The 15,208-nt window shown below is 41.8% G+C and overlaps 1 protein-coding gene across 1 annotated transcript in view; it reads right to left on the bottom strand.

The window, feature by feature from the left end:
* The window catches only part of MTHFD1L (methylenetetrahydrofolate dehydrogenase (NADP+ dependent) 1 like), a 112,861-nt gene that overhangs the window by 32,840 nt on the left and 64,813 nt on the right, over positions 1-15,208 (bottom strand). Inside the window, exon 24 of the mRNA XM_083496415.1 lies at positions 14,987-15,164. Coding sequence (XP_083352541.1) covers positions 14,987-15,164 — 178 coding nt within the window. The remainder of the gene's footprint in view (positions 1-14,986; positions 15,165-15,208) is intronic.

Below are 15,208 nucleotides of genomic sequence, written 5' to 3'. Positions count from 1 at the left end.
TTCCTTCACTGTGCAGCGAAAGGGCTTGTCACGAGACAGGTGTTTACATTCCACAGTCTGTACTGTTGGAGTTTCTCACGGGAAAGGGAGGCTGGATGTGACGTACACTGGTTTCCTGTTTTTCACTGTGTGATTCTCTCCGAGCTGTTGAGGAGAGAGGTTGCATTTTCTCTGCTCCGGCAGAGGCAAGATGTCTTTCTGTAATATACCTGCTTTGAACTATAAATAAAGCAATATAGAGTATGCAGCACGTACTCCTCATCCTTCCGCTGGGCACGAGACTCTGCTTTAAATCAACAACCTGATCATTATCCAATTTGAGAAGAAACCTCATTATCACATTGCTTTTCAACAAACAGAGAAATTCCCATTCCCTCCTCAAACATGCATTCAAATAAAAACCACAAAATTGCTTAAAGAAATACCCGTGGAGGCATCAGATAATTTCCCCCTCTTTGCGTTCATTTTTCATTCACATCCTATCCTCTCCGTTTATCTTTACCTGCTGTGTGTCACTATGCTGGCAAGGCCTGTCAGCATAGTGACAGGGTATGGATTGGATGAGGAGGGTAATGGATTGACCATTGTCAGCATTGCTGCCAATGAGGAATTTCCCCCAAACCAAATGCCAGCTTCAGAAGAGGAATTTTCTCGGGAGAAGAGCAGGGAAAGGGTTAAATTCTTCCCCTACTTCTGCTCTGATACCATTAGGGAACACACAAGTCTAGCAGATGCAATTTGCTCTGAAGCAAAGATTCACTTAACTTCTTATGTTTTTTGGTCCTAAGAGGAGGAGGATAATTAAACTCACTCAGAAATATTTTTCTTTTCTTTTGTGAACTTGAAATTGTGTCCCTTGGAAGATTTGTCACTTTCAAGTATGCTGAAAGATGCAAGGTTTGATAATATTCTTTAAATTGATCCTTTTAAATCCAATAACTTCATCTATTTTTTTTTAGGGGTGAGCAAAATGTTTGGAAGTAAACACTTTGGGCTCTAAGAGGGACCTTTGGGGAGCCCAAAATGTTTCACAGAAACAGACCTTTTTCACACTGGCTTAACTACCCTAATTGTGGGTAGCTCTCACTTTAGCACTTTTGTTTGTTTCTTTGGGGGTGAAGGAGTTAAAAATCAGTTTCCCTAGAAATTATGAGGTTGTCTTGTAGTCAAATCTAACACGTCAAATGACAACACTGTAACGGGCAATTTTTTAAACAAACAAAATCATGCTGAAGCAGCAAGTAATTGGGTTCAGGAAGGAACCAAAAGTGAAAAGGCTTATTTTACTGAACAAAAATATTTGTAAAATGTGTCCCCTATTTCATCTCAGCCTCTGTAATCCATATCTTTTAAGAAACTGCTCCTAATACTTAACCCTATGTCTGCTTGAAGATCTTAAGCTGTTTTATTGATAATAATCTTATTTCACTGCTTTTGTGTTGAAAATAAGCAGTTGATGTCATTTTAAGTACTATCACCTGCATTTCTAAATAGCCGGATACAAATATGGCTCAACAAAATCTAGTTCATGTTGTTGTTGTTGTTTAGTCGTTTAGTCGTGTCCGACTCTTCGTGACCCCATGGACCAGAGCACGCCAGGCACTTCTGTCCTCCACTGCCTCCCGCAGTTTGGTCAAACTCATGCTGGTAGCTTCAAGAACACCATCCAACCATCTCATCCTCTGTTGTCCCCTTCTCCTTGTGCCCTCCATCTTTCCCAACATCAGGGTCTTTTCCAGGGAGTCTTCTCTTCTCATGAGGTGGCCAAAGTATTGGAGCCTCAGCTTCACGATCTGTCCTTCCAGTGAGCACTCAGGGCTAATTTCCTTAAGAATGGATGCGTTTGATCTTCTTGCAGTCCATGGGACTCTCAAGAGTCTCCTCCAGCACCATAATTCAAAAGCATCAATTCTTCGGCAATCAGCCTTCTTTATGGCGATCAGCCTTCTAGTTCATGAGTTACCAATAAAGATCTTACTAGCATCCCCATATAAAAGCCTACAGACAGTGGTGATATATATATGAAGTTAAGCCACTGGAGAATCACAGCGCCTGTTGTGGCTGCAGAGACCAGTCACTTGTAACTGCTGCCTCCCATGTTGTTTTTTGCTGCATGAGCAGCACCAAAATGCCCACACCTGGGCCGTGTGTTTGGAGGTCCTGGACTGCCCTTACAAATCTAACTTGTAAATATAAAATCTGTCAGTGGAGACTACAACAAGCCATGAGTAGCACAAATAAAACCAGCTCAGGGAATAAACTAGAACTGGCATTTGTAAGCTTTGTTCTTTACATGGTAACTATAGGAAATGTGCTTAATGAAATCCATGCCTCAAGACATTTTTTGAATCACAAGTTACGTGCTTATTGTGGTTAAAATGGATAGGCTGGTGTCACATGCTGGATTTCAGACGTTTTCATGGATGCCATCAAGTACAGTACAATATAATGAATGTCTGAGATAATACCTCATGAATAGCTTGGATATAAATCCTGGCAACCTGGACCCAAGGAGAGTATTCCAGCTGGCAGAGTTTGCCATCATAAAATTGTGACTCTTGTTACAATACCTCCATGTCAGCTGTCATTGAGAATGAAGGGGAAGAAATGCAAAACATCCTCATTAATGTAACTTTTGATTGCACTCTGGATATAGCCAAGAACGAAAACTTGTAAGAAAAGAAAACATTCCACTGTCTTTTCTCAGAAAGCTCCTACTTGTAGTTCAGAGTTCCTTGCTGCTCTACTGTCTACTTTGCAAAACTTTAAAATATATATATATATATGAGAAATTTGCCAAAATCTTCCTGATAAAAGTAGTCACATAAGGGTGATGAGGCTTAAATTATATTTGATTCCAATCTCTACGATAACATATTTAGAGCAGAGAAAGTTAACAAATAAAAAAAATATCTGAATGGGCGATGGACAACTCAACTCAGCTACAGGTGAGATACAGGTCCAAAATCACATTATATAGCCCTAATAGCCCTACCAATTTTTAAACCATCTTTGGTAATAACTTTAATCGACTTTAGGATACTAAAATACATGTCAATGCAGAAAACAAATCTATAAAGGATTTGTAGGGGCTGCCAGCTGGTAGAAATGGCAGTAGGACTGAAGGATCTCCACCCACAAATATAGAAGGCATTTGGGTCAAGGGATCACTAGCCACAGGCAGTACAGAATATGACCTTAAACCCCAGGGACTCATGGTGCCAGATTCACAACTGGAACTGTCAGAAATAGGAGGAACTGAACTTAAGCAAGCTTATATACACTATGGATGAAGCCGGGAACTCCGGTCCCTTCTGTTGGGTATCAATGAAGATACATCTAAATTAGAAAAACATTAGGTCCAAACCCATGGTGATCAGTGACAACATTACGGTCAAGTTCAAATGACAGGGCTTGCTAAACCTCTGTAAGGAATATAAATCACAGAAAGGCAAACAACCCTCTGCTGCAGTTGTAGTTGCATGGATGACTGCAGCTATGTGGTTTCAAACAAATGCCACTTTGAGAGAAGATCTTGCAAAATCTGAATCAGATAGGACTGAAGAAGTGCAAAACATCTTAAAGCTCAAGTCGCTGATGCTAGCATGCTTCAGGTATGCACTACAGTGGTACCTCGGGTTACAGACGCTTCAGGTTACAGACTCCGCTAACCCAGAAATAGTACCTCAGGTTTGCTTCAGGATAAGAACAGAAATCGTCCTCTGGCAGCACAGCGGCAGCAGCAGGCCCCATTAGCTAAAGTGGTGCTTCAGGTTAAGAACAGTTTCAGGTTAAGAACGGACCTCCAGAACGAATTAAGTTCTCAACCCGAGGTACCACTGTACTGAAAAATGGGCCAAATTACGCCACGTTTGCCAAGCTTATAAACAGTGAAAGGTTATAAGCCTCAGCTAAACAAGTGCGTGTCCAACAAGGATTAGTTAAAGAACTGACTCTTAAAAGTCAGCTCTGTGGCACCAGCTACTGACTGTAAACAGCATGAGCGACAAATTAAATAACGTGAACAGAACAGGCAGTCAGATCAGTACAAATTGCTAGCATCACTCAAGACCAATTCATTTAAAACAAAACAAAATGTTACTGAACATATGACCTAGTAATTGGAGTCAGACTGTGCTGATAAAAATTGGCCTTATATTTAATGTCCACATAAATACATTTTGCAGTTTGTTTTTAAAGAGATGGTGAGCACCACCAGTTTCAAAACAAAACTATAAATTATCATGTCCCAACACAACAAAAACTTTTCATAATGCCCCCTACCTCTATGCTGCTTGGAGACTATGATATTTTACAATCTTTGCCTATAAGAAAAAGTTTACATGCTCAAATATTTAAGCATCCAAACATCTTGTTTCTTTCAATTAGGCCTGCAGGACATTTCTGCATGGAATCATTATTGTTATTTATTTGTATACTGCCCTTCATTCAAAAATCTCAGGCAGCTCACAACATAAAAATGCAAAAATAAAAACACAAACTACATTTTTAAAGAACAAGATCAAGAACAAAACAAACCAATAACCCCCCACACACTCACACAAACACATTTTAAATGACATAGAATATTAATCAACCAAAGGTCTGGTTGAAGAGAAACATGCTACAAAACTGTTCTTCATTTGGCCTTAAGCCAAAGAATTTGGAAGTGAGGTTATGATGTGTTCCTTCAGCAAACGTAACCAGTTGGGCACAATTTACAACTAAAAAATGTAAAACAAAACTTACCCTTTCTATTACAAACAGAATTCTCTGTCCATTGTGAATATGAACCTTTGCAGTATTTACTCATGTTACAATGTTTTATACTCAGCCTTCCCTCAGAAGCCCACTGCAGCTGTGGACCAGAAAAAGGCATTTTCTGTACAAAGCTGACCCAAAGGCAGCAGCAGCATGTGTGAATGTACCCAGTGACTGAAAACTGTGAGACGCTGTACAGCTACAACAGTTTATAAATTCTGGATTAAGGCTTTAGACTCTTCTGCAAGCGTAAAAGGAGTGTTTTAGTGAAACAGAACCAGGCTGGCAAGAGTGCTTTTCAGCAGTGGCAGAGCTAACTGCTCCGGCACCTGGAGCGGCGAGCGGCGCCGGGGATGCGCATCCAGGGTGTGGGTGTGTGCGCTGCCCACGGTGAGCGTCCCGGGGCGGTGGCAATGTCACCATCCCTCAGGATGACACCCGGGGTGGTCCGCACCCGCCTTGCTTTTTGGCTCCCCTTTTTATCACCCTGTGAGCTTTCAAGCCCACAACAGCCACAGAGATGAACACAAAGATATAGCAGCCATATTTCATAACTGGAATAAGCATTGACTTCATGTTGGGTGGACCTGGTCCGAGTCACTTGCGAGACTTCCATGACTATACAAATCCACTGTCTACTTTGCTATAGTAAATGTGTGTTTTAAAACCAAACATTTATTATGATTCAGTACATTGTATCCTGAAATCAATTGGGGTAACTAAAAAAAACAAACCAAAAAATGTTATGCAAAACTGTCAGTCTTTCACATGACACTTCTTGAAAAATCCTGCAGCATTCAGTTCAGTTGGACCTAATTTGAACCTGGGTATAGTGGTGCTTAAATCTGACATTGACCACATGGCACAGCTCCCTTCAGATTCATGGTGAAAATGGAACACTTGCATCCTGACCATCGGGATCAGGTGTGCTTCAGCCCAGAGGTGGAAAGCAATTCAGCCAGCCGTGCCCTGTTCTCCCTCTCTCAGACTCTTTACACAGGTGATGGTGTTGTGAATGAAATTAATGAAAGCTTTGCAGTCCAGGATGTTTATATCCTATAGTGAGTGGATGGGTATCCTAAAAAGAAAAGTACCTGCCCCGCCTGGGACATTTTGTGAAGTCCAGATTATGTGATACTATCAGACTGGAAGCCCAGGAGAAATATGCTATCTACATGCAATACAGAATTTACTATGGTGTTAGGTAACTGCTGTACACCTCAAAGGACGCAGGTATAGTATTCTCCTCGTGTAGAATGCATTCTATCTTGTTTCAAAGAGCTGCTTACATAAGAATTTGCTGTGTAACACAATGACTACTACTTATACTGTTCATCCCTACATTGGACAAAATAAAGTTGCCAGTATATGTCCAGGATGTGAGGAGTGCTATGTATCCATTCAAAGGAGCTGGACAAATTAAACTGACAGAATATATTTTAATACAATAGGGCTGCCTAAAGAGTCCTGGAAAAGTATATCTCAATGTGGTTTGATGCAAGTTTTGTATTGTTGGAAACATGACAGAAGAATAACAGACTTTTTCATTATTAATTCCTTAATTTCGGAAACTGTGCTGTGGTTTTTAAGTGTTGTATAAATTTATTTGTAGCAAAATACCAGGGCCTTTCTTCCAGTGGAAGTGTTTTGTGAAATCTATACTATGAAACTGTCAATGTAAGCTTATATTGAACATGACACAAGGTACCATGAGGGTCAAATTACAAGCATATTTGCCTATGCCTCAGTAGCTCTGGTGCTGCTTTGAGGAACAACAGATCCCTTCCAGTTTTGCTATGAAGCACGTAGCCTGACTGAGACTAATACTTTAAGAACAGTATAACTCATGTGTTTCTTCCCATGTGTATGCAGAGTGTTGAAATATGCTCATTCAAAACTGCCAGCTGTTGGATCAATATACAGAATTTACCCCTTGATTACATCCTAAGCAACAACTTAGGATGCAAAAAGTGACACTAAATCACTTTCATCAGTGAAGTAACAATGAAAATCGTGTTGAAAAATATCAGCTGCAATTTTGTTATTTTGGGGGAAATTCACTCTGGGAGAGGTGCCTATGAAGACACGTTTATCCTTAATAATTCACCTTTAGCTAAAAACCAGGGAAAGTTGGCGATCAGCTCATCCTGGGCTATGGGGCAATTTTATCCGGTCTCACATTCAGCCGTACCAAAGCTAAAGTTAAAGTGTGGCTCACAGTTTCACTCACAAAAAGAGGGAGGAAAGATTTTTTATTCCCACTATGTACGAAAGAGAAACCTTGCAATTTCAAATGTTACAAGACTCTGTCAGATGTTAACCCAGAGTGGCTGCTTGAATGTTGTCCCCCCCCCCATACATTCCTTTACATACTCATGCTTTCCCACTCTTCTCACGGGTGGTGTTCGATTTTTACTCAGAGTAGACCCTCTGAAATTGATGACTAAGTTAGGTCCATTAATATCAGTGGGACTACCCTAAGTACCTAACTGAATACCATTCCATGTGTACAAAGTGAATAGACATTGTTTTCAGCTACAGAAATATCTTCTGTCTCAGCTTTTATACACCATGGAGCAAGACAGAAACAAGGAACCATGGGCAGAAGCATGTGTGGGGAGCAATGTCTGAATAACCTCATAATGCAACCTGTGTTCAGTGTCATGTGATTAAAAAGATTTAAAATAAGCCTTCTGTTTTGTTTTTAATCTTTTAACATCATGAGAACAAATCTTTGGATTTGTTATTAGTAATATTTTCATATATTATATATATATATATATATATATATATATGCAGGTTTTGGTGTCTTCGGGTGTCTTCCCGTGTAAGAGTTGGGGTGTCTAGGCGACGTTTCGACGAGGTCTCACTCGTCATCTTCAGGCTGGTGTTTTCGGCTTCTTGTTACTGGAACAGAGCAGGATCTCAGTGTTTGAGTTCCTATAAATACTGTTGAGTGGGTGTGGTGTATAGCCTCCAACGTTCTGGGCAGAGAGGAAGTTCCCAGGTTAGTGTGCCTTTTCTTCTTTTGTTCCTTAATTACTTGAGGGATATCTTGAGTGATTTCTTGAGTGATATTCTGAGTACCACTTAGGTGGGTCATTAGGTGTGGATTAGTTGCTAAAGCTTTCGTGTCTTGACCTCTTGAGCTTGTGAAGAGTTTTTCTGAGAAGATGGCTGTACTGCACTTAGTTGTGCTCTGGCTTGGCTTCGTGTATAGGGGCGAGCTGTGGTTTTGTGCCCTGTGCCAGCCAGATCTGTGTAGGGATTGCAGGGGGGTGCAGCATCCGGAGGTGCCACTATGGTTGGACAAACAAACAGACGAATAAATGCACGTATCGCAGAACACAAGAATGCCGTCAAAAAAGAAGAAAAAACTTCCTCTCTTTTCCAACACATGAAAGAAACAGGACACGAAATTAATTTTGCAGATTCCAAATTGCTCTTTAACATGGAACATCACCACAAGAGAATAATCATGGAAGCCATCGAGATAGAGAAACACCCTCACAACATGAACAAGCGTGACGACACGTCCCGCCTGCCAGACATCTGGAAATTAGCCCTCCCCACAAAAACCGACACCAGAACCAGAGGCACACAGAACGCCATCACCAATCAACCACACCAGACCCAAACCCAGACCCTCTCCACAGATAAATTACAGACACCATCCAGTAGCCAAACCATAGTGGCACCTCCGGATGCTGCACCCCCCTGCAATCCCTACACAGATCTGGCTGGCACAGGGCACAAAACCACAGCTCGCCCCTATACACGAAGCCAAGCCAGAGCACAACTAAGTGCAGTACAGCCATCTTCTCAGAAAAACTCTTCACAAGCTCAAGAGGTCAAGACACGAAAGCTTTAGCAACTAATCCACACCTAATGACCCACCTAAGTGGTACTCAGAATATCACTCAAGAAATCACTCAAGATATCCCTCAAGTAATTAAGGAACAAAAGAAGAAAAGGCACACTAACCTGGGAACTTCCTCTCTGCCCAGAACGTTGGAGGCTATACACCACACCCACTCAACAGTATTTATAGGAACTCAAACACTGAGATCCTGCTCTGTTCCAGTAACAAGAAGCCGAAAACACCAGCCTGAAGATGACGAGTGAGACCTCGTCGAAACGTCGCCTAGACACCCCAACTCTTACACGGGAAGACACCCGAAGACACCAAAACCTGCATTCCTGTACCCGTGAAAATCTACGAAAGCATATATATATATATATATATATATATATATATATATATATATATATAATAGCCTTGAGCTTAGGGATCAGTACTTCTTCATTTCTACACAGACTGGGAGAAATAATAAATAACCAAGCCCCAGCTAAATGAAGCCATCTATATCTTCCTCAAATCTATTGTGAGGAACACAGCCAAGACAAAATGCATAGTTCAAGGTGCTTTGGATTAATATGGCTTGGTGCTAAAATAGCCGCTGACTCTGCACATTTCATCTTTCATTACTTTTTCTTGTTCCGTTCCCATTACCCTTTCCTAAATCTGTTTGTAATTTCAGCCTTCTCTTTTGATTCCACAAGTTCAGTGGATGACAGAGGGCAATTCCTAAACTCAAAGCACCCTCCTTAGCTAGATTGTTGTAGGACAGAATTGGCGGCCTAATGTATGGAAGAAAATGTTCACTTAAAAGTTTAAACTGTTATGCGAATCTACACCTCCATCTGTGGCCATACGAGATTTGTTTTCATCTTCCCAACATGGAGCCACTTCCCACCCCGTGTTTGAGAACATGAAAGGAAGGGAAAATATTTAATAAAAACAAATATTAAAAGTGCCATGCTGTCACGTGGGATGGGCGGAGTGTGCGAATAAGAAAGGGACAAAGCTAGCTTTCAAACTCATCACTTTAAAAAAAAAAAAAGATCAGGCAAAAAGCACATCCAGATTTTGTTTGAAAGAAACGCACATTAGGGGGTATTGTACACTTCACTGTATTTATGAATGCTTTCAAGTGCCATGCTGACAGATGTGATTCCTTGGAGGGGGTGGGGAAAGAAGCAGGGTGGCCTACACTTCAGATTAATATGATTTGAAGGAGCAAAGAGGAGCAAAGAAGCTTTATTTGTCTCCCCACTGTGACTATCCATGAGCAACATCTGTAACAGGGGTAGCCAATGTTGTGCCCTCCAGATGTTGGATTACAACTCCCATCAGCCTCCACCAGCATGACCAATGGCAATGAGTGATAGGTGTTGTAGTCCAATAACATTTGGAAGCACCATGCTGGCTATCCCTGCTCTATAAGGACCAAAACCTCAGTGCACAAGCATAAAATAACATCCTTGGGTCACAGCCAAACACGTATCTATAATTCCAGCAACATCAGATGCTGACTTAATATCCTGATTAGTTAACTGAGATCAAGCCAGAATTCCCTGGTATGGATATCACAGGGGACTATGGCTTAATACAAGTACCAAAGCCAAAGAGGAAGGAGAATTCAGTCCTTGGACCATGTGGTGAAGGATGGGCTATAAATGTCTATAAATAAATAAAACAGATAGTTGTTTCATAAAGGCCCTAGCTTGGCCACTTCGTTTTGCATAGGCTAACCCAGGAATTCCTCTGCAGTTTGTATTCTCGCTTCATATCCCAAATTATTATTATTATTATTATTATTATTATTATTACCCCGCCCTCCCCAGCCAGAGCCGGGGAGAATCACGGTAAAAACATAATAGGGGGGAAAGAGGGGGGTGGAAATCCAATTTAAAATACAGGTTAAAATGCAATCTAAAATGCAGCCTCATTTTAAAGTAGCCGATAAATCAAGACCATAAGGGGAGGGAAACATAAGGGTCAGAACGAGTCCAAACCAAAGGCTAGGCGGAACAGCTCTGTCTTGCGGACCCTGCGGAAAGATGTCAAGTCCCGCAGGGCTCTAGTCTCTTGTGACAGAGCATTCCACCACGTCGGGGCCAGTGCTGAAAAGGCCCTGGCCCTAGTTGAAACCAATCTAACCTCCTTGAGGCTCGGGACCTCCAAAGTGTTGTTATTTGTGGACCTTAAGGTCCTCCGCGGGGCATACCAAGACAGGCAGTCCTGTAGGTACATGGGTCCTAAGCCACTTAGGGCTTTAAAGGTCAAAACCAGCACCTTAAACCTGATCAAAATCCTAGCATTTATTAATTTCTAGGGTTTAAGGGGGTCCTCCTCCCAAATCTACAACACCATTATTGATTATTGATGAAATTTATATCTTACCCTTTCTCTTGGATGAGCCCGTATCACTAATATGGCCAGGCAAAAACTTTCCTGTTTCCCACAGGCTTTTGGCCCTCAGTTTGAAGGGTTTTAAGTATTTGTGGCCACATTTAGTGGGCCAGCATCTACAAAACCACTCTTTTTTTATTTGTATAGAGGTGTGTTTTTTGTTTTTTATTGATTGTGCTTAATTTAAATGGTTTTAGTATTTCCAGTGTGTCTGGAAAACGGCTTGAATCGTTTCCATTAGCAAAGTGGCTCATGAATAATAATAACAAACATTTAAAAAAGCATTCTAAAAGCAGTTTAAATCATTCAACCCAGTGATTTCAGGATTGTCAGAAATCCTTATGTCCATCAGGGTTTGGCTCCTGATCTACAAACCCTGCATCTGTACCGTATTTGAAACTGCTTCAGTGTCGTTACTAGAGTTGTACCTTGGTTCTTGAACAGAATGCGTTCTGGGAGTCCATTCAACTCCCGGAACCGTTCGAAAACCAAGGCGCAGTTTCTGATTGGCTGCAGGCACATCCTGCAGCCAATCAGAGGCTGCGGAAGCCATGCCAGACATTTGGCTACCAAAAATCGTTCAAAAACTGGAACACTCACTTCCAGGTTTCGATTGTTTGGGAGCCAATTTGTTCAGGATCCAAGGCATTTGAGATCCAAGGCACTTTGCTTCAGGATGAGAACAGAAATCGTGCTCTGGCAGCATGGCAGCAGCAGGAGGCCCCATTAGCTAAAGTGGTGCTTCAGGTTAAGAACAGTTTCAGGTTAAGTACGGACCTCCGGAACAAATTAAGTACGTAACCAGAGGTACCACAGTATGACTGTATTACAGTATTATTATTTTTGTCCACCTTTCATCCTAAAGTCCTAGGGAAGGTTCCAGCAACTCAAATAATATAAATTTAAATCAACAGAAATAAATAAAACAGATGAAATATTTTTGAAGCAGAGATCCATGTTTAGAAGCAGGCTCCCTGTGTTCAATATAAACATTCTCAAGGAGGGGGGGGGAAAGAAATTATGCAACTTTGTAGAACTTGGTTCTGCACAACTCTGATTGGCAGGTATCCAAGTAGTTCTATACTTTTTCCTATCAAATTAATAAAGCAAAAAACAGGCTGTCTCATTTTGGGAAGGGCCATAGCTCAATGGTAGAGCATCTGCTTTGCATGCAGAAGGTCCCAGGCTCAATGTCTGGCACCTTAAACAGGACTGGGAAAGGCTCCCTGTCTAAAATTTTGGAGAGCCACAGCCTGTCAATGAGGACAATACTGAGGTAGACAGACCAATGGTCTGACTCCATATAAGGCAGCTATGTTCCTATATACATGTACATGCAGCCTTTAAAAAACAAAGTGCCTGCCTGAAGCGTGAAGGCAGAGCGAGACTCACAGAGGAACCAGCATTTGATTTACTGGTATGTGTATCTGTCAATCAAATTGTGAAGTGAGGAAAAAGCTAGGCTCATTCCATTGCTGAGGGACATGCTGCAGGCTCTCTTTTTAATTATGTCTGTCTTCACCCAAGTTGATGTGGTGAGAGACGGCTTGTGTCATGTTTTCTGTACTTTGATTTCTTACGAGGAGAAATATGTAGTTCTGACAAAAAATCTCCAGTCAGCAGAAATCTCTGAGAGCCAAATGGGATTTCGGCTGGCCGCAAGTTGTGAGCAATAGGAACCTTATGCTACAATCTTGTAGCACAAAGGTAGGGGAACTTTTTCAGCGTCCCCTTCTGGGCGACCACATGGCGGTAGTGGGCAAGGCCATAGGCAAAAGTAGGTGGAACAAGGAGTTGAAACTTCCCCTTTCTACTGCTGACTGGGTGCTATACACACCTTCTCCATCCAGACAAATAAGGGGCATTGTCTGAGTTCAAGGACCCATTTGCATTTAAGCAAAAATACTCTAGAAGGGTGTGAAGCAAGGCCAGTGAGGAGTGTTCAAGGACGCATTCCAGCCAAGAACAACACTCAAGGAGGGTGGCAAGAAGGACCAACGAAGGGGTGTCAGAGGGGAGAAAGTGTGGTGTGAGACAAACCCAAGGGCCAGAGCTTACAGCAGGCTTCCTCAACCTCAGCCCTTCAGATGTTTTTTGGCCTACAACTCCCATGATCCCTAGCTAGCAGGACCAGTGGTCAGGGATGATGGGAATTGTAGTCTCAAAACATTTGGAGGGCCAAGGTTGAGGAAGCTTGGCTTAGAGGGCCACATTTGGCGCCTGAGTCCCCTAAGTTCCCCACCCCTGTATTACTTAATTACTGAAGCCTGGAAGGTTTGGGAAAGGGATGTATAGGATTCAACATCCACCCTACCCTCATTATCTAGGCTTACTGCTAATGAATGCACTTATGCTGAGTAATAGCTTTCTGCTTCAACTTAAAGCCTTGTTCGAAACACTGGAAGGGCAAAAGTAGTCTTCTTAGATGGGAGCACTGATATGTTGATGATCACTATTTGTATTCTAGCTGATACTAAAAAACAACAACCCCAAATCCTGTGAAATACAGATTGCTTCATACAGAATTCAGATGGCTTTCGTGGGCAATTCTCTTTAACAATGGGAAACAAATAATAAACAACACTGAGTCAAACCATTTAGATGGGTTCTTGTGTGAAGACAAACATTGTGAATATTGCAAACTTCTCTGTGGTCTTCTCAAAGCCGCTTGCCGCCTGTCTGCATTTTTGCAAAAATCCCTTGTGTAATTCCCAATCCCACAATTTATTTGGATATCTTTAGCTTCACCTTATTTCTTAGTATTTCAGCCCCTTGACAAACGATGTAAGGCTTTTCACATCTCACTCACGCTCTCAAATCAGGGCACTGTTGTTTCTTCACACCACATTCCAACTATGCCAGAAATTTAATTACTAATCTTGATGCTAATTAACTTGCTTACATCAGCTGACAACGCACTGGTTAATCTAGTGCTGTATGCTTTCTAGTATAAAATGGTAGGATTTAGAAGAAGAAACAGAGAGCAACTGCATAAAATGGAATTAAATTTAAGACTGACTGTTTTAAAGGGCAATAATCTGGAGAAATCCAACAATAAACAAATGTTCAACATGTACTTACTTCTTAATTATTATTTTAAATATCCACTCCTCCTTAAAAAGCAAAGATTGGCTCCCAGTAGTCTCCTATCTAGGCAATCATCAGCTCTCCTTCTCTCCACCCCCACCCCCGACAGCTTGCTTTCACAAATACTGCAACATCAGATGCTCCCAGACAGATTAAAGATTTGAGCTAGGGAATATCCTATTAGGCAGGGCCAGATGAATTAAAATGGGATGCGGGTGGCGCTGTGGTCAAAACCACTGAGCCTCTTGGGTGTGCCAATCAGAAGGTCAGCAGTTCAAAACCGCATGATGGGGTGAGCTCCCATTGCTCTGCTCCAGCTTCTGCCAACCTGACAGTTCGAAAGCATACCAGTGCAAGTAGATAAGTAGGTACCGCTGTAGCAGGAAGGTATATGGCATTTCCGTGTGCTCTGGCTTCTGTCATGGTGTTCCGTGGCACCAGAAGTGGTTTAGTTATGCTGGTCACATGACCTAGAAAGCTGTCTGTGGACAAACGCCGGCTCCCTCAGCCTGAAGCGAGTTGCCTTTGACCGGACTTAACTGTCCAGGGGTCCTTTACCTTACCTTTTAACCTTATGAATTAAAAGGGTTGCATGTGTGCCAGATCCTGAGTTAGACATTAAAACAGAGCACAATTCAAAACAATGCATACAGAATTTAGATTCCATCATATATATTTGAACCTAGTTTTCAAAGTGTGCAGAGTAAGAACGCTTGTAACAGGACATGTTTGAATTAGAATTTTGACAAAAACCACCAACATAGATACGATCCCAACAGGAGTAATGTGTACACCTAAAGATTCAGACTGAACAGCTACAACTTCCACTATGTGGAAATAAATGCACATACCACAAAGAAATTGGTTGGATCTTTTGCTTACCTCCAGGTCATAGAGATATCTGAAGCTATTCTGCTGATTGGCAGCTCTTCTTACAGCCTGAGCCAATTCCACAGCTCCTCTGCCCCCATATGACCAGTGACTGCATGGCACTGCATCAGAAGCTCCAGACTGCTTGGCAATCTCACAGACTAAATCAATCTCAGCAGGAGAGTCCGTACTGCCAACAAAACAATCATTTCATTTACAACTTTATTTATCAGT

The sequence above is a fragment of the Podarcis liolepis genome (assembly GCF_965112155.1).
Source record: "Podarcis liolepis genome assembly, chromosome: 3".
Lineage (NCBI taxonomy): Eukaryota > Metazoa > Chordata > Lepidosauria > Squamata > Lacertidae > Podarcis > Podarcis liolepis.
This window is presented reverse-complemented; position numbering and strand designations above follow the sequence as displayed.